This window comes from Schistocerca piceifrons, chromosome 7, assembly GCF_021461385.2.
Source record: "Schistocerca piceifrons isolate TAMUIC-IGC-003096 chromosome 7, iqSchPice1.1, whole genome shotgun sequence".
Lineage (NCBI taxonomy): Eukaryota > Metazoa > Arthropoda > Insecta > Orthoptera > Acrididae > Schistocerca > Schistocerca piceifrons.
The window spans coordinates 125970655-125991021 of NC_060144.1; the positions used below are offsets into that span (position 1 = coordinate 125970655).

General features: G+C 40.2%; 1 protein-coding gene across 1 annotated transcript in view; it reads left to right on the top strand.

Annotated features, from left to right (window-relative positions):
- LOC124804715 (G kinase-anchoring protein 1-like) overlaps nt 1–20367 on the top strand; it is a 47156-nt gene that overhangs the window by 4942 nt on the left and 21847 nt on the right. Inside the window, exons 2-3 of the mRNA XM_047264987.1 lie at nt 934–1080; nt 18634–19017. Of these exons, the coding sequence (XP_047120943.1) occupies nt 934–1080; nt 18634–19017 (531 nt within the window). The remainder of the gene's footprint in view (nt 1–933; nt 1081–18633; nt 19018–20367) is intronic.

Genomic DNA, 20367 nt, shown 5'->3' on the forward strand with positions numbered 1-20367 from the left:
ATCCTTCCCCTTCCAGCCTTCGCACCAGCTGCCAATTCCAATCACCTTCAAAATTATTGTCAAAGTAATTAACTATAGCAATAGAATAATCCAAAGTTTGTTAAAATGATTGAATGTTCTGAAATTTGCTGTGTTTATTCAGCTATAAAAATATGTCATCTCAAGGGAATGTGCTACATTTGTTCGAGTGCAAGTTTGGGTACATCAGCCATACGTATGCAAACAAAATGCAAGGCCCACATCGCACCTAACTGAAATTCAAATGGCACAGCATATTTAATGAAAAAACAAACAAAAAATCAGCAGAATGTCAAATTTTAACTTGTTTGGCAAAAAATGACACTTGTGCATATATTCATGACAGTGCATATATTCATTACAAGTGTACACAAAAATATGTGAGAATCTGCAAAGTTTATTATTATGAGTGTGTGTCAGTATGCTGGCCGTACATAAACAGATCTCAGTCAAATCTAATGCAATTTCAGTATATAATATTAAAACTATTACAATACTAAAGAAATTATCTACAACGTGAAGCATGTAAAATAACAAATAAAACACAATTAAAAACTCACACTTTAATGAGCTCAAAATGTAAGCCAGCTCCTGAGTTTCTATTTGTGCCCACATGATCAAGATAAATCAGCCATTACTATTAATTCTGCAGTTTTGTCTACTGTACATTTGCACTTGGTTACATTGTTTGCATGCAGCTCTTGTGGTTGTTTAGTTTTCCCATAAGGTTATAGGAACATTCCTGAAAAGTGATGTTTGTGCACCAAGTTTCATCAATTGTGGACTATGTTGTGAGGATTGTGACTGCTAATTAAATTAAGATTCTGGTGATTGACACAGATTTATTTATTTTCAATTGGCTATCATGATACAGCAAAAAATCTTAGATATATGACACATCTTTCATTTAAACAGCAACAGAACCAGCAGAAAGTGAATGCAAAACCAAAAGCTAAGTCTTCTACCAAGGGGGACGGAAACAAGCAAGCAAGTTCCACAAACAAAAAGAAATCTGCTACACAAGACAATCAGTGGGATCAGTGGAAACAAAAAGATTCAGAGGTAAGTGTATAATGAAGCAGAATGAATTCATTAGTCCATAAAGGGACTGTCAAGGGGGAAAAAAATTAATTTTTGTTAAATATCTTACTACACTTGTTGCTTCACTGTCATATTAAAAAAGTTAGTCACAAGCTTAAGCTTGTGGCCTTTATTGCCTAAGTGTCTATCATCTAGTCATGTTTTTCTTTGCAAGGCCATAATATTTACATGATAGTGGCGGAGTGTATGCAGGTCAGCATCTTCATAAAAAGGGGAAAAATGAGGGGAGGATTGTGTTTTGTCATAGGTTTAGTTCAGTTGCTTCCCACCAGTGACAAAATAATTGGAAATTAAGAATACTTAATAATAATTTAAGAAGGGGAAATTTGTGAAGTTTTGGTTATTACAGCATGGGAGACAATTTATTGTAGAAGTACTAACAAACCAAGTCAAGTAATTAAATGTGGAACAGGTAGAGGATACACTGGTTGTGTAATGGGTGTTAAAATAAATTGATGGAGTTTGAGACGGGCAATACGTAAAAAGAAAACAGAAATGGTTAATTGCAATAGATGTAATCTTTCCTACTTTCTCAGCGAAATTGATGGTTTACAAGTTGTGGGTTGGCGGCTGAGTTGTCAGATGTCATCTCTACACCGTATTATAACTACTTCCATGCTTGTCTTTACCAGGTGTTGAGTAGTTTTCATTACTCACTGTTTTGCCTCAACCAAATTGTGAACATTACTCACTGTGAGCTACGCAGAAATTTTTTCCTGGTACTATTAAACAGTAAACTTTCTATACATTTATTATGTTGTGATAATACTTACATTAATAGAAGGTGAAATATTTTTGACTATACAAAACTGGATGAGCTGAGTTGTTTCACAGTTTCAAGCTACTCCAGATGTGCATATATGCTCCCACATAGGCCTATAATAACTTTACTGTAATGCAAGCAAGCAAAAATTTGTCATTACATGCATTTCTTGTTGTGTACATACTGGAAAATGTGAATGTAATTTTACGTATGAAATTTTGCATGACAGAAAGGCAATTAATTTGACAGAAATAAAAATTACATTCATAAATATTAAAACTGCCACTACAACTTACACACAAAGATAAATGAAAATACTACTAGATTTCAGTTCCATGGGTTTCATTTGGAAGGGGGAGCGTAGATGGTAAATTTGATAGGCTGAGACCGCTTTTTTTTTTTTTTTTTTTTTTTTTGGGGGGGGGGGGGGTGGAGGCAGGCAGGCAGGCAACCCACCCACCATACATGAGAAGGAAGTGAGAAATGTGTGGCATACTCATACTTCTGAATCATGACTTAAATAGTCACTTAGTAACTTCCCAACTCCTGACATAACTTCGTAGGCTTCCCATCTCCTCATTTGCTGACGAACTGAAATGAAGATGTCCTCTGAATAATAAAGTGCATTCACTCACTCCTATGGTGAGCTAATTGCACTTAACAAAAGATGCGCGTTACTCTTATATATTTATTAAAATTACAGTTTACACAGAATTGCCCAAAGAAACGATAGTATTATGTATCCTAATGACTGGTGTAGATGTTGGTGTCATCTTATCTAGGTAGTCCTTCAAAACTGGAGTCAGGTTTCTTAACTAGCTGGAAAAAGTCCTGTCATGTATCATAAGGTTGCAGTTTAAGTAATGAATCAATTTAAAAATGTTATTTCATGGTTTAAAATTTTACTATCTCCACTTTCCTCTCAAAACTCCATACAGATTGTATTGTAACTGTACTCAACTGCTATTGATTGTACAACACTCACTGCCTTACATCAGTCTTTTAGTTTATGTTATATGCATTTTCATAGAATGTTGTTCACTGTGTAACAGGTGGTGGCGTTGTGTTGTACAGTGTTTAGTAAGAACGTACAAATTTGGCTAGTACTCTTGGCCGTAGAGGCAGTATTGAAGTTCGCTTGATTTACTGCTGATACAATGTGAAAACGGACAATTTATATTATGAATCATGTAAAACTATTTCAATTGTTCAGGGATATATAAACAAACAATATTTTCCCAGAAAACAGCCATTTTCATAGTTGAATAAAGATTTGTATTTTGACAAAATCATCTGACCCCTTGCAGTGCCCAATTGAAATATATGGTACAAGTAATTTATAAATTCAGTTATAAATTCAGTTTTCACAAAACATATTAGAAAATCAACACACGTAACTCTACTGTTACAACACTTAATATCAGTGTTATCCAAAATGTCTTACTTGTGATTTGTAGTACAGTATGTTTCAAATGACATAAACAAAATAATTTCCAGAATAAAAATACAAGGTTCTGAAGCAAATTTTATTGTAAACAGAACCTTATATCCGAAGTACTGCGTCTTTATAATGTTAAATCAGTGCAAAAACATTTTGAAAATATATCATAATTGAATAGATAGAAAAACCTAAACACCAAGCAGCAGGGGGAGGACTGGTGAAATTTGGCAAGTGGAGAAGGTTCAGAAAAGTCTCCCAGGCCCTGGGCCAGGGTAGATTTACTGGATGCGATGAGAAGGAAAGAAGTCTTTCCTTCTGTTCCTGTCTGATAAGTCTCCCCTGTCTCGGGTTGTGGGCAATTTTCACAAACTCACTCCATTTCCTAAATCTCACCAGTCTTTTTCCTTCACCCCTCTTCCTTCCCCTTCAACGCTTCTGCCAGGAGAAGGAGCCACTGGCTCTGAAAGTTTGCAAATTTTAAATACCTTTATATGTGTGTTATCCTGCCACCACTTATTTATAATGTTAGTTATTCTTCATCTGAGTCTACGTACATACTCTGAAAATGACTGGGAAGTGCATGGCAGAGGGTACTTGGCAGGCTAGCATAAGTTGTGGTTTCTTCTTGTTCCAATCATGTGTAGAGGGTGGGAAGAATTTCTTTAGTGGTTACAGGACCGAGAAACAGATGCAGTTTATGGACAGAGAATTCAAGTATTTATTTAGTCTGCAACTAATGTTAACAGTAGACTTGAAAGTTGAGGTATATACAGATACAGAGGTTTAAAGTTCATTCATCTTCAATACAATGACTATTCCATAGAGAATGAACCCTGATTGCTCTGAAAGTCCGTATATGTTATGAGATGGCAAACACACAAAATGGGCTCTGTGGAATGATGATTGAACTTCAGTAGACCCACCGCTAAAGCTCCAGAGAGGGGACACTGGCATGTCATTGGTGGCAGCATAAGCATTCGTGGCAACGCTCTCATGCCACACTGGAGGCTGTAGGAAACACAGCAGTATGATTGGCGGCATGTGTATTTTAAAGTGCGGCCGACCGGATGGCAGCCAAAACTGCAGAAACTTTGTAAGTGGGCTTTCTGTGAGATATTTTACATCTATCTTTAATAGCTTCTGTCCAGTGAGTCAGACAAACCAACGACCATTTGTGCTTCCCTTATATTTATAAATTCAGTTAGTCATATTTATTTTGAGTCCCATACAGTTAAGCAGTATTCCAACATGGGATAAATAACTGATTACTTTATAATGTTACTAGCAAACCCAGCAATGCTTCACATATGCTGAGTATTTATGGAAATCGTATATACATCCCAGCCTCCTATCCCCTCTCCCCCTGTCGTGTCAGGGGCTAGAATAGACCCATGGCCCTTCATTGCCTTTCATAAGAGGTGACTAATAGCAGACATTTTTATTGGATCAATTTTTTTTAAGTGTGGGCCATTTGAGGAAGGATGCCTTACTATGGTGCATTACTTCTCCACTGTGCACTGTTACCTTCTGCACCAACCGATCCAGTTCAGTAGCCGGTCCGTCACGGTGAGATTGTCATGTACCTTCTCAGTGTTAGCCCCCTGACAACGCAGGTATCGCACTGCTGATGCCTGAGCTGTGACCTCCCCATGTCAGCCTCTCCACTTTGGGGTACCAGGACTCCGTACAGCATCTACTGTGCCAGGTGGCCTTTGCCTGGGTGGGGTGGTGCCCGTGGGGAGGGCCTCCAGTCGGAGTGAGTGGCATTGGTGCAGATGATCCGCAATGAAACGGATCAAACTTAATAGTGGGCTTGTCAACACGGCCATCTCATCAGTCAGGATCAGTGATTTTAATGCAGAAGTTTATAATCCTACAGCGTTTTCATCATTGACCATGACTCAAGACGAGAATCAGCTATGAGAAATGGACATGGACAGTTTGCCAAGTTCTTGGTTTGTTCCTGCACTGACAGCGGCCATTTCACTTCAATAAAGCCAATGTTTTTCATTGAAAATATTGAAGATCGATTTGGGGAGGTTGTGGCAATAGAGGTGAGAAATGAATCTTTGCTGATCAAAACACCACACGACAACCTATCAAGAGCACTTCAGGCCTGGGTCAAGTTAGGAGATGTACCAGTCACCATTTCTCCTCATAACAAGCTCAGTGGATCCAGGGTATTATCTTCCATTGGGATCTAATGCTACAAACCAGTGAAGAGATGCTTACTAACCTGGCGTGGCATGGAGTCCATTTTGTTCACTGCATCCAGAAGGGACTGGTGACAAACAGACCCGAACTATTTGAACCAGTTAACACAGAACAGGGAATCAGCGATCATAAAGCGGTTGCTGCGTCGATGATTTCAGCCGTAAATAGAAATATTAAAAAAGGTTGGAAGATTTTCTGTTTAGCACAAGTGACAAAAAGCAGATTTCAGAGTACTTGATGGCTCAACACAAAAGTTTTGTCTCAAGTACAGATAGTGTTGAGGATCAGTGGACAAAGTTCAAAACCATCGTATAATATGCATTAGATTACATCGTAGGAGATGGGTGGTACAACAACCGAGTCAGAAAACTGCTGCGGAAGCAGAGGGAACTTGACAGCAAACATAAACATAGCCAAAGCCTTGCAGACAAACAAAAATTATGTGAAGCGAAATGTAGTGTGAGGAGGGCTATGCGAGAGGCGTTCAACGAATTTGAAAGTAAAGTTCTATGTACTGATTCGGCAGAAAATCCTAAGAAATTTTGGTCTTATGTCAAAGCGGTAGGTGGATCAAAACGAAATGTCCAGACACTCTGTGACCAAAATCGTACTGAAACAGAGGATGACAGACTAAAGGCCGAAATACTAAATGTCTTTTGCAAAGCTGTTTCACAGAGGAAGACTGCACTGTAGTTCCTTCTCTAGATTGTCGCACAGATGACAAAATGGTAGATATCAAAATAGATGACAGTTGGATAGAAAAACAATTAAAATCGCTCAAAAGAGGAAAGGCCGCTGGACGTGATGGAATACCAGTTCGATTTTACACAGAGTACATGAAGGAACTCCCCCCCCCCCCCCCTTCTTGCAGCGGTGTACCGTAGGTCTCTAGAAGAGTGTAGCTTTCTAAAGGATTGGAAAAGGGCACAGGTCATCCCCGTTTTCAAGAAGGGACGTCGAACAGATGTGCAGAACTATATCTCTAACGTCGATCGGTTGTAAAATTTTGGAACACGTATTATGTTTAAGTATAATGACTTTTCTGGAGGCTAGAAATCTACTCTATAGGAATCAACATGGGTTTCGAAAAAGACAATCGCGTGAAAACCAGCTTACATTATTCGTCCATGAGACTCAGGGGGCCATAGACACGGGTTCCCGGGTGGATGCCGTGTTTCTTGACTTCTGCAAGGTGTTCAATACAGTTCCCTACAGTCGTTTAATGTACAAAGTAAGAGCATATGGACTATCAGACCAATTGTGTGATTGGATTGAAGAGTTCCTAGATAACAGAATGCAGCATGTCATTCTCAATAGAGAGAAGTCTTCCGAAGTAAGAGTGATTTCAGGTGTGCCGCAGGGGAGTGTCGTAGGATTGTTGCTATTCACAATATACATAAATGACCTTGTGGATAACATCGGAAGTACACTGAGGCTTTTTCCGGATGATGCTGTGGTATATCGAGAGGTTGTAACAATGGAAAATTGTACTGAAATGCAGGAGGTTCTCAACGAATTGACGCATTGTGCAGGGAATGGCAATTGAATGTCAATGTAGACAAGTGCAATGTGCTGCGAATACATAGAAAGAAAGATCCTTTATCATTTAGCTGCAATATAGCAGGTCAGCAACTAGATACAGTTATTTCCATAAATTATCTGGGAGTAGGCATTAGGAGTGATTTAAAGTGGAATGATCATATAAAATTGATCGTCGGTAAAGTAGATGCCAGACTGAGATTCATTGGAAGAATTCTAAGGAAATGCAATCCGAAAACAAAGGAAGTAGGTTACGGTACACTTTTTCGCCCATTGCTTGAATGTTGCTCACCAGTGTGAGATCTATACCAGATAGGGTTGATAGAAGAGATAGAGAAGATCCAACGGAGATCAGCGCTCTTCGTTACAGGATCATTTAGTAATTGCGAAAGTGTTACGGAGATGATAGATAAACTCCAGTGGAAGACTCTGCAGGAGAGATGCTCAGTACGGGCTTTTGTTGAAGTTTCGAGAACATACCTTCACCGAGGAATCAAGCAGTATATTGCTCCCTCCTACATATATCTTGCGAAGAGACCATGAGGATAAAATCGGAGAGATTAGAGCCCACACAGAGGCATGCCGACAATCTTTCTTTCCACGATCAATATGAGACTGGAACAGAAGGGAGAACCAATAGAGTTACTCAAAGTACCCTCCGGCACACACCGTCAGGTGGCTTGCGGAGTATGGATGTAGATGTAGATAATAGAGTAGACGATGGAGCTTTTATCCTACCCGTCAATGGCAACATTTTGCCTGAGAAGGTTAAGGTCATGGCTTATAGGTGTGACGTGAGGCCTTACTTTCCTCCTCCGATGAGATGTTTTAATTGCCTAAGGTTTGGACACATGTCCGCCTACTGTTCTAATGAGGCTATCTGTAGGGCATGTGGACAGGTGTCCCATAAAATCAGGCCTTGTGACCAACTCCTTCAATGTGTCAACTGTCTGGAACTGCACCCTCCCCGATCACCACAATGCTTATTGTTCAAGAGGGAGAAGGAAATTCAAGAGCATAAAACCCTTGACCACCTGTCTTACCAAGATGCAAGGAAAAAGTTTGAAAGACTTCATCCAACCAATATGGTCTCTGATTTTGCAACTGTCGTGTCACAGTCCACACCTCACACGATGAGTATGTGTCACATGACACCTCCAGGCCTTGGTCATATTCCAGGACCTGCCCTGCAGTTGTGGCAAGTAGCGTCAGCTCCCTCATACCCTACACCTATAGCACCAGTGGTTCCTTCTCCATTGGGGTGGCCAGAGGTACCTAGTCATTCTCTGCCATCAGGGATGAAGACACCTGTTAAGGTGGCCCCCTCTGAAGACAAGGACCAACAGCTACAGGCTGGGACCAAAGAAAAGTACAGTCCTCTTCGCTTCCAGAAAATAAAAGGGGGAAATCTTCACAGAAATTGAAGTCTTAGAAGGATAAGCAGAAAGGTAAACTACTTTCTGAAGCTTCGAATGTTCTGCTCCCCAGCCCTGCAGCAGTCTAGCCTGTCCACATGGATGATCGATTGCGCTGTCAGGTGGACTACAACCTGGTAGCAAAGTAATCACACCCATATTTTCCATTCGCCACTTTCACAGTCCTGACACCAATGCTCCTTCAGTCGAACTGTAATGGCTACTAGCACCATTTGACCAAACTCTGTCATTTAATGGCTACTTACTCCGTAATTGGCATAATGCTTCAGGAAACACAGTTTATGCCAACACACCTCCCAGCTCTGAAGAACTACCAACCCCACTGTACTAATCACATTAATGTCAAGAGGCTGTCTACTGGGGTCATATGCTCTGATATTTTCAGTGAGCAGGTGCCACTTACTGCTGCACTAGAGGCTGTGACCGTTAGTGTCTACCTGTCAGTTTGGATGACAGTATGTAATGTTTAACTACCCCCAGAAGACGTTTCCATTATTGCGAGCTGTTACAGATAGTAGCACTGCTCCCCACCCCTTTCCTCTTATTGGGGTACGTTAATGCCCATAATCCTCTGTGGAGAGGTGACACTATATCAAACAGGGGCCAAGTACTAAGTCACCTCCTTTCGGAATTGGATGTCTGCCTACTCAATGCTAGAGCTGCACCCCATTTCAGTGCAGCCCACAAAGCATTTTCAGCTATTGATCTCGCAGTTTGCAGCCCCATTATCTTACCTCTGATCCAGTGGTGCACCTATGGTGATCTTTGTGACAGTGACCATTTTCCTATCATTCTCTCCCTCTCCGCTCACAGACATCTAGAACATGCTCCATGTTGGTCACTTTAGAAAGCCATTTGGCAGGCTTTCTCCTCTGCAGCCACTTTTGCAACCAGTCATGTGATGGATATCAACAAATTGGCACAGGATACTATTAATACTATTACTCATGCTGCAGCAGAACCAACACCCTACTCCTCTGGCTCATCCTGACGACCACCAGTGCAATGGTGGTCTGAAGATATAGCCACAGCTAACAGGGAATGCCCCAGTATACTTCAGTGGAACAAGTGCCATTCCTGTATGGATAATTTAATAGCATTTAAGAGACTCCAGATGAGAGCACAGTTTTTAATAAAGAAAAGGAAGCAGAAGTGTTGGGAGGGATCCCACAACCCATCATCTCAAGTATGGACTCAACTCTGCAACATTTGCAGCCACCCAGTGCCCACAGCAGTTCCTGGCATCCTTGTCAATGGTAACATCTGCACTGATCCCGTGGTACTTGCCAAATGTTTTGTGGCACACTTTGCTGAAGTGTCCATCCTCATTTAAACACCTTATTGAGTGCCGCCTGCTATCTTTCCAAGCACACAGCTCTCTATCATACAGTGTCTATTTTAGTGAATGGGAGCTTAGCAGCATTTTTGGCAGAGTGTCGTGGTATGGCCCCTGGACCTGACAAAATCCGTGACCAAATGCTCAGACATCGTCGTGCTGATAGCATGAAACATATCCTTGAGCTTTTTAATTGCATTTGGCAGGAGGGAATATTTCCCTCTCAGTGGCAGGAAGGTATTATTATTTCTGTCATGAAATCAGGAAAGGGCCCACATATTTTAACTAACTGCTGGCCAATCTCTGCAACGAATGGGCTGTGTAAGCTATTCAAATGAATGGTCAACCACTATCTCTGTTGGTACTTTGAAGCCAGTTCCAAAGTGGCTTTCAGGCTTTCTGGTCCACCACAGATCACCTGGTTTGTTTGGAATTCACAGTGCACATCGCCAACATCTGATTGCTGTGTTCCGTGACTTGTAGAAGGCGTATGATACCACCTGACATCATTACATCCTCTCTACACTGGATGAGTGAGGTTCTGGGCAGTTTACCCATTTTCATGCAGAATTTCAGATCTCTCAGATTTTTTTGGGTCTGGATAAGCTCGACCTCAGCAACCAATATGTACAGGAAACTGGAGACTCTCAGGGATCGGTTCTGAGCATAACACTGTTTGCTATCTTTATCAGTGGTTTCGTAAATGCAGTGGACCCCACAGTCTCTCCACCACTGAACCTGCATGGTCTTTGCCAGTACTATGCCTTTGCATCACAGCGCATCGCTGAGCACCAACTTCAGGGGGCTGTCTGGAGAGTCCGTGACTGGGTTCTGAATCGCGGGTATGAATTTTCTTGTGCATAATCACAAGTTATTCATTTTTGTCAACTCTGGACTGTGCACCCGCACCCAGATTTTTATCTTAGTGATTTTGACCACAAGGTAACTTGGCTGCTGCATGTCTGCTGGCTAAAGGCAACTTCCATGAAGAAGCTGAATGCTCTCAGTTTTCGTAGTCACTCGTCGTGGGGTGTGGACCGTGCAGTTCTTCTGAGATCTTACAAAGCACTGATTACAACCCGCTTGATCTCATGGATGTATTGCCTATGGGTTGGCAGCACCATCCATACTGAGTGCTGGATCCTGTTCACCACACTGGCGTGCGGTTGGCAACGGGGGTCTTTCGTACAAGCCCTGTTGACAGCCTCCTGGCGGAAGGTGGTGTCCCACGGCTGTGAGTTTGATGGCAGCAGCTTCTGACAAGTTAAGGAGTCACAATCTGTCAGATGCCTACCCACCCACATCACTCAACTCTGTTCCACAACCAGCAGTTCAGACGGTTTGTGCATAGCCCAAAACTGGGCAGACCAACTGATACTGCTGATCTTACCCTTCTCCACCACCTGTTTCTTTCAATCCTCCATGATTATTCTAATTCAGTATGCATCTACACAGATAGATCGAAAGGCAATGACAGTGTCGGTTATGCTTTTGCATATGCAAGGGGCAAGAGAAGCTCTCTCTGCTGAGTGCTTGCAGTGTATACACTGCATAGTTGGTTGTCATCTCTCAGGCTTTACACTACATAAGATCCCAGATGAACTTTCTGATGTGTAGCAATTCCATGGGTTGCTTAAAATACATAACTCTGTGCTGTCCCAAAAATCTTGGTCGCCAACATCTGGGGCCTACTGGCTCACCTCTACAGCTATGGAAAGATGGTGGCCTTCATCTAGACAGTGAGCCACATAGGCATTCCAGGAAATGAACTCGCTGACTGTCTAGCCAAAGACACAACTACAGGAGATCAGCTTGATGTTGGGATATGGGTCAGACTTTAGATTACAACTTTGACTCAATATTTTGAGGCTCTGGAAATTGGAATGGCAGGCTACTACAACCGAAAACAAGTTGAGAGTGATTAAAGGGTCCACTAAGGTGTGGCATACATCTTTCCACACCTCTCAGGAAGATGCCGTTTGTGTTGTGCCAACTACGCATCAGCCATACAGGACTCACCCAGGAGTTCTTTCTGCGACGGGGGGTCTACTGATGATAGAGCCCATGTTCTTACTGAGTGCGCCCTGTTGGCTAATCTGTGGTACGCTCTCAGCTTGCCTACCTCACTGTATCAAATAATAATAATAATACTTACCCGTGGAGGCCCGGGAAAAGAATAGGCCTTCGGTATGTTCTGCCAGTCGTAAAAGGCGACGAAAAGAACAAACCACTAATGGGGCTAACCCCCCTTTTAGTGTGATTAGTTGGTTCAGGACAGAACTAATGAAGCCTTGGACAAGCGCTGTCATGGTCGGGGACGACGCTTGAACCCTATGCCCGTCCACAATGGTAACGACACTGCTAGCCACACGGAAAATGATTTAAATCCAAATAGAGGTGTTTTGCAGGATATGCTACCTGCAACCACTCTAGAAGGAAAACAAAGGCAGAGGATGAGACAGTCAGATGAAGTTAACCGACACCTCATATTCTGTTATTACCAAGCAACAAACTTAGGAACCAACACAACTGGATACAGATCACAAGTATACACAAAATTTATTACCAGATACCCAGAATTAAAATTTTTAACAGAACAACGACTAGCTGATCAGATCCGTGTAGTAATAAAAAATAACAGGATACCCCAGTCAGAATTAGAAAACATCAAACAACAAGTACAACAAATACTGGAACAAAATAATGTGCAATCAGAAGAAGAAGAAAATACAGTAATTGACTCAAACATCCCAGAGCAAACAAACAAAGAACAACACGCATCAATTAAACAATCAGAGGAAAATGAAATCTTAAGACAGCCACCAGAAAAGCACAAATAGAACACGAAGTGACACACATGTTAGATATAGAAGAAAAATTTCAGCTAACATATATAGAATACAAAGACACAAATACAGATATTAGACCATTCTTGCATAGACCACCAAATAACCCACAAGTCGAAGCAACAATAACAACTATCAACACAATCATACACAACAAAATAAATGAAAATACAACTGTGGAAGAGTTACAACTACTGGTTTATATAGGAGCACTCACTACACTAAATATACACACTAGGCAGAGATCAGAACAAACCAACACACAGAAGATACCCACAAAACCAGCATGGCAACACAGGCTACAGATCAGAATAGAAAAACTGAGAAAAGACATCGGACAGCTAACACAATTTATAAGAAATGAAATATCAGACAAAAAAACAAAAAAGGTTAGGTAAAATCTCACAACAAGAAGCAATAGAGCAAGTAGATGAAAAGAAGCAGAAAGTACAAGCATTGGCCAAACGACTTAGAAGATACAAAAAAAGTGAAAATAGAAGGAAACAAAACCAAACATTCAACACAAACCAAAAGAAATTTTATCAGACAATAGATAACACACACATTAAAATAGACAACCCACCAAACATAACAGACATGGAACACTTCTGGAGCAACATATGGTCAAACCTGGTACAACATAACAGGCATGCATGGTGGGTACAAGCAGAAACAGACACATACAAGATGATACCACAAATGCCTGAAGTGATAATTTTGAAACATGAAGTCATCCAAGCAATTAATTTTACGCACAATTGGAGAGCCCCTGGAAAAGATAAAATAACAAATTTCTGGCTAAAGAAGTTCACGTCAACACATTCACATCTAACTAAATTATTTAACAGTTACATTGCAGACCCATACACATTCCCTGATACACTTACACATGGAATAACTTATCTGAAGCCTAAAGATCAAGCAGACACAGAAAACCCAGCAAAATATCACCCCATAACATGCCTACCAACAATATACAAAATATTAACTTCAGTCATTACACAGAAATTAATGACACATACAACACAGAACAAAATTATAAATGAAGAGCAAAAAGGCTGTTGCAAAGGAGCATGAGGATGTAAAGAGCAACTGATAATAGATGCAGAGGTGACATATCGAGCTAAAACTAAACAAAGGTCGCTACACTATGCATACATTGGTTACCAAAAAGGTTTTGATAGTGTACCCCACTCATGGTTACTACAAATATTGGAAATATACAAAGTAGATCCTAAATTGATACAGTTCCTAAACATAGTAATGAAAAATTGGAAAACCACACTCAATATCCAAACAAATTCAAATAATATCACATCACAGCCAATACAGATTAAGCGTGGTATATACCAAGGAGACTCATTAAGTCCTTTCTGATTCTGCCTTGCTCTGAACTCACTATCCAACATGCTAAATAATACAAATTATGGATATAATATTACTGTAACACACCAACACAAAATCACACATTTGCTGTACATGGATGATCTAAAACTACTGGCAGCAACAAATCAACAACTCAACCAATTACTAAAGATAACAGAAGTATTCAGCAATGATATAAATATGGCTTTTGGAACAGACAAATGTAAGAAAAATAGCATAGTCACGGGAAAACACACTAAACAAGAAGATTACATACTGGATAACCACAGCGACTGCATAGAAGTGATGGAAGAAACAGATGTCTATAATTATCTAGGATACAGACAAAAATAGGAATAGATAATACAAATATTAAAGAAGAACTAAAAGAAAAATATAGACAAAGACTAACAAAAATACTGAAAACAGAATTGACAGCAAGAAACAAGACAAAAGCTATAAATACTTATGCTATACCAATATTGACCTACTCATTTGGAGTAGTGAAATGGAGTAACACAGACCTAGAAGCACTCAATACACTTACACGTTCACAATGCCACAAATATAGAATACATCACATACATTCAGCAACAGAAAGATTCACATTAAGCAGAAAGGAAGGAGGAAGGGGATTTACCGACATAAAAAACCTACATTATGGACAGGTAGACAATTTAAGAAAATTCTTTCTAGAACGAGCAGAAACTAGCAAAATACACAAAGCAATCACTCATATAAATACATCAGCTACACCACTACAATTTCATAACCATTTCTACAACCCTTTAGATCACATAACATCAACAGATACGAAGAAAGTAAATTGGAAAAAGAAAACACTACATGGCAACCATATCATCTTACACAGCCACACATCGATCAAGACGCATCCAACACATGGCTAAGAAAAGGCAATATATACAGTGAGACGGAAGGATTCATGATTGCAATACAGGATCAAACAATAAACACCGGATATTACAGCAAGCATATTATTAAAGATCCCAATACCACAACAGATAAATGCAGACTTTGCAAACAACAAATAGAAACAGTAGATCACATAACAAGCGGATGTACAATACTAGCAAATACAGAATACCCCAGAAGACATGACAATGTAGCAAAAATAATACATCAAAAACTTGCCATACAACATAAACTAATACAACAACATGTTCCCACATACAAGTATGCACCACAAAATGTACTGGAGAATGATGAATACAAATTATACTGGAACAGAACCATTATAACAGATAAAACAACACCACATAACAAACCTGACATCATACTCACCAATAAAAAGAAGAAATCAACACAACTAATCGAAATATCCATAACCAATACAACCAATATACAGAAGAAAACAGGAGAAAAAATTGAAAAATACATCCAACTGGCTGAGGAAGTCAAGGACATGTGGCATCAGGATAAAGTTGACATTATACCAATTATACTATCAACTACAGGAGTCATACCACACAATATCCACCAAACATCAACGCAATACAGCTACATCCAAACTTATATATACAACTACAGAAATCTGTAATTATTGATACATGTTCAATTACCCGAAAGTTCCTAAATGCAATGTAACATATACCGTACAGTTAAAAGGAAGTCATGCTTGATCAAGGTCCGTGTCACCTTCCATTTTTAACCAGACCTAAGGTGTGAGAAAGGAAAGAAGATAATCATAACAATAATCTTCCCTCTCTGTGTCCATCTCCTCCTCCTCTCACTTTACCACTCTCCTCCTCCTCCCTCCTTTTTATGTCCATCACCTTGTTCCCCCCCCCCCCCCCCCACCACCACCACCACCACCACCACCACCACCACCATCTGTCTGTCTCCTCCTCACCTCTACATCTCTCCACCTTCTTCTCTGCCCTCTCAGTGTTCGTTTCCTCCTTCCCTGTCTATCTCTGTCCATTCTCCCTCCCCATCTAATCCTCCCCTTCTATCTGACCTTGAGCCTCGCTTATTGTAATTAAGAGTGAACTTCAGTTGGGAAATGATGTTCTTGAAAAGAATGGGTAAATTGGTTGGGCTCTGAGCACTATGCGACGTAACTTCTAAATTGGTTGGGATGATTGGTATACAGCATATGAGAGATCCCGCCTGTTGCTGGATCTATCGTGATAGTAGCATCAATGGCAGTATTTCACAAGAGTTTTAATCTGCAAATCAGTAGGATTACAAAGTTTCAGATGATTCAGATTCCATAGTAGTATTCAAAAGCTGTTAAGTCATAAATAAAACTTTCTTGTTTTTTGTTAAAACCGAGTGTGAGGAGAAGGGTGAAACAGCATGCATGTGTGTATACAATTTTTGTGGAAAATTATAAGAGGGTTGGAACTTAAATAGTGGCAACTATTTATTCACAACCAATACAAAAGAGTTACATGTTTGCACCTGTTTGTCCTTCAAAGTAGTCACCAGCATTGTGTAGAACCTGTTGCCAGCGATGTGGAAGGCAAAATATACTGTTAGCAGAGCCTGTTCTGTTGATGGTGCGAATGGAGAGATCTACTGCCTGTCGAATCTCTGGAACAGTTCTGAAGCGAATGCCATGAAGTGGTTCCTTCATCTTCGGAATCAAATGAAAGTCACAAGGAATTAAGTCCTGGGAGTATGATGGATGGTACAGTACTTCCCAGTCCCATCGACCGAACAGAGCAGCCACAGCTTACGCTGTTTGCACTCGCGCATTGTCGTGCAAAATGATGGGTGGGTTGCACAGAAGTCTGCTGTGGAGGAAAGTAATGCATTAGGATAACACCATCACAGTCAAACATGAGAATCACCATAACTTTCACCATACTGGGGCTCTGATGCACTTTTGATTTTCACAGTGATGCATATTGACACCATTCATTGGATTGGCGTTCCAGTTTTGGCTCTTACGATTTGGCCCATGTCTCATCCAGTGTTACGATACGGTGTAAGAAAGCCTCTCCTTCGCACTCATAGTGCTCCAAGTGCGTTTGAGCAGCGTTGTAATGCATCCATTTCTGCATCTCTGTCAAGTCATGCGGAACCCATCGTGATGCTATTTTTTGCATGCCCAGGCATTCCTTCAGGATGCGAAGCACAGTTGTATGCGCTAATCTGGTTTCGTGGGCGAGCTCACAAATCGTATGGCGTCATGTCCACTAACGTGGCAACAGCATGCACTTCTTCTTCAGAGATTCTAGGACGACCTGCCCAATGTATGTCTGCCACAGTTTGTGACCGTCATTGAAGGGTTTTACCTAACATGCCACTGTTCTGTACAGCAGTGCCGATTCCCTGCACGCCTCTTGAAGACCTTGATGACACTGTTGTGCTGTGCGACCTCTGGCACATTCAATCTTGATACAACTCTGTTTTTCCTGTTTCAAAAAAATAGTGACACTGTTACGTTAGACTGCTCGCTCACAAGTGACTGTTTTCACCTCGATTGTGCGCATGCCGGTGATGTGAGAAGGGCGAGTCCATTTGCTTGGAGGTAAGGTAGGTATTTCAACAACGTGTGCTATTAGCGACAATAGTAAATTCCATTGCATAGTGTCTCCACAGCAGTGTTGCCACTATTTAAGTTCCAACGCATGTATATAAGAAGAAAGAGTATATGAATATATAGTAGAAACAATTTGTTTAATGGTTTCAAAGCCCTGCTGTTGTAAATGAAACTGACCGCAAGAAAGAAAACAAAACCACACAATTTCACAGCACCAGGTAGCACAGCATGACCAGAAAATATGGTTGTGCAGGTTTCACATTCTGGACTTACATTAACCAGTGGTCATGTATGAGACAGACTAGACTGATCTACCTCTTTTCCTTTTTGATCAGTGCAGAAATGTGTTCTTCATAAAGGACATCCCAAATGTAACTTTATAGAGACAAACCTTGTGGTCCATTTCTTATAACATCTCTTATTTCATACAAACTGTAATCAGAAGCATGCAGTAATCATTGATGTAGCGTCCATATAAATGTGTTGTATATCTGGCAGGGACGTGCAGGTTGGCAACATCTATAATAGACATTGCTATTTCATTTCAAGATAAAGTCAATTATTTTTGTGGTTGTCTTGAATACATCCTAGGTGATTACTGTTATCTGATTTTTCCAATCTTTGACATTTACATACGTGTTTCATTTTACGATTTGTACAAGATGACACAGCATACATGCAGGTCACCTATAAGGTGACACATGATACAACCACACGTCTTCCTTGGCATGAAACTCATTCATCAGTGATCACATTCAGCATTTAATATCTAGTTTTGAAAATTGCAATTTTATGCACATCATCAATGCAATCATAAGTCTAGAAATATACTGTATTTGTTAAATAATGTGTGTGTCAGGAATGTTAGCGAACATCTGTCTGTGTAGTGGCTTCTTTTCTTTTTCACCTTTGAAATAATATTGTAATGCAGTCGAGTGAACACGAGTTAAGAATAAATATAAATTGTGCTGTGAAAACTGTGTAAAAAGACTACATAACACTTTTCAACTTTTCAAAACCATTATCTAATAATGTTGATATTTAATTTTCCACTGTTCTGCAGTTTGTAGAAGAATCATATGAAAGAGATCTGCAGCAGGCCATCCTCCTCTCAAAGCTGGACTATGAGGAAAAGAAAGATGTTTACGAGCAGTTGAAGAAAGAATCACAAGAACAAGAAAAACGACAGGCAGCTAATGGAGGAAATAAACGGGCAAAAAAGCAGCAGAACCGTGCACAACCCATGTCACTAGAGCAGTTTAATAATATGGTGGAATCCGATGGTCTTAATGCAATGGGTGCTGTAGAAGAGTCTGAGTCGGAACAGCCATCAATAATTTCATCAAATCAAATAGAACATGATACTACATTCTTTGAAAGAATCCAGAGTGATACCAAGAAAGTTCTTGATCGTGAACACTCTGAAGAACTACGAAAAGCACGTGAGGTGAGTAAATGTGTTTCCATATGTATATTGTAGCTCCAAATAAAACTTCTATTTATGAGGTGACAGTAAGCTTAACCATAAATAAAAACAAAACAAAAAATGTATGTTGAAACAAAAAGTGTTTTGATATGTCAGAAAGGAGGAGGGATTGTAGGAAATTAAAATATTAAAATATTCATATGTTTGTAGCATTTTATTACTAATTTCTCCTTTGATCTGTCATGTTTCTGCCTTATTGTGGGAGCTCGGGATGGCTTTCCTAGGTTGTCGTTGTTGTTGTGGTATTCAGTCCTGAGACTGCTTTGATGCAGCTCTCCATGCTACTCTATCCTGTGCAAGCTTCTTCATCTCCCAGTACCTACTGCAACCTACATCCTTCTGTATCTGTTTAGTGTATTCATCTCTTGGTCTCCCTCTACGATTTTTACCCTCCATGCTGCCCTCTAATACTAAATTGGTGATCCTTTGATGTCTCAGAACATGTCCTACCAACCGATCCCTTCTTCTAGTCAAGTTGTGCCACAAACTTTTCTTATCCCCAATCCTATTCAATACCTCCTCATTATTTATATGATCTACCCATCTAATCTTCAGCATTCTTCTGTAGCACCACATTTCGAAGGCTTCTATTCTCTTCTTGTCCAAACTAGTTATCGTCCATGTTTCACTTCCATACATGGCTACACTCCATACAAATACTTTCAGAAACGACTTCCTGACACTTAAATCTATACTCGATGTTAACAATATTCTCGTCTTCAGAAATGCTTTCCTTGCCATTGCCAGTCTACATTTTATATCCTCTCCACTTCGACCATTATCAGTTATTTTGCTCCCCAAATAGCAAAACCCCTTTACTACTGTAAGTGTCTCATTTCCTAATGTAATTTCCTCAGCATCACCCTACTTAATTCAACTACATTCCATTATCCTCATTTTGCTTTTGTTGATGTTCATCTTATATCCTCCTTTCAAGACACTGTCCATTCCATTCAACTGCTCTTCTAAGTCCTTTGCTGTCTCTGACAGAATTACAATGTCATCGGCGAACCTCAGAGTTTTTATTTCTTCTCCATGGATTTTAATACCTACTCCGAATTTTTCTTTTGTTTCCTTCACTGCTTGCTCAATATACAGATTGAATAGCATCGGGGAGAAGCTACAACCCTGTCTCACTCCCTTCCCAACCATTGTTTCCCTTTCATGCCCCTTGACTCTTATAACTGCCATCTGGTTTCTGTATAAATTGTAAATAGCCTTTCACTCCTTATATTTTACCCCTGCCACCTTCAGAATTTGAAAGAGAGTATTCCAGTCAAGGCTTTCCTAGGTACTTGTTATATTTTAAAT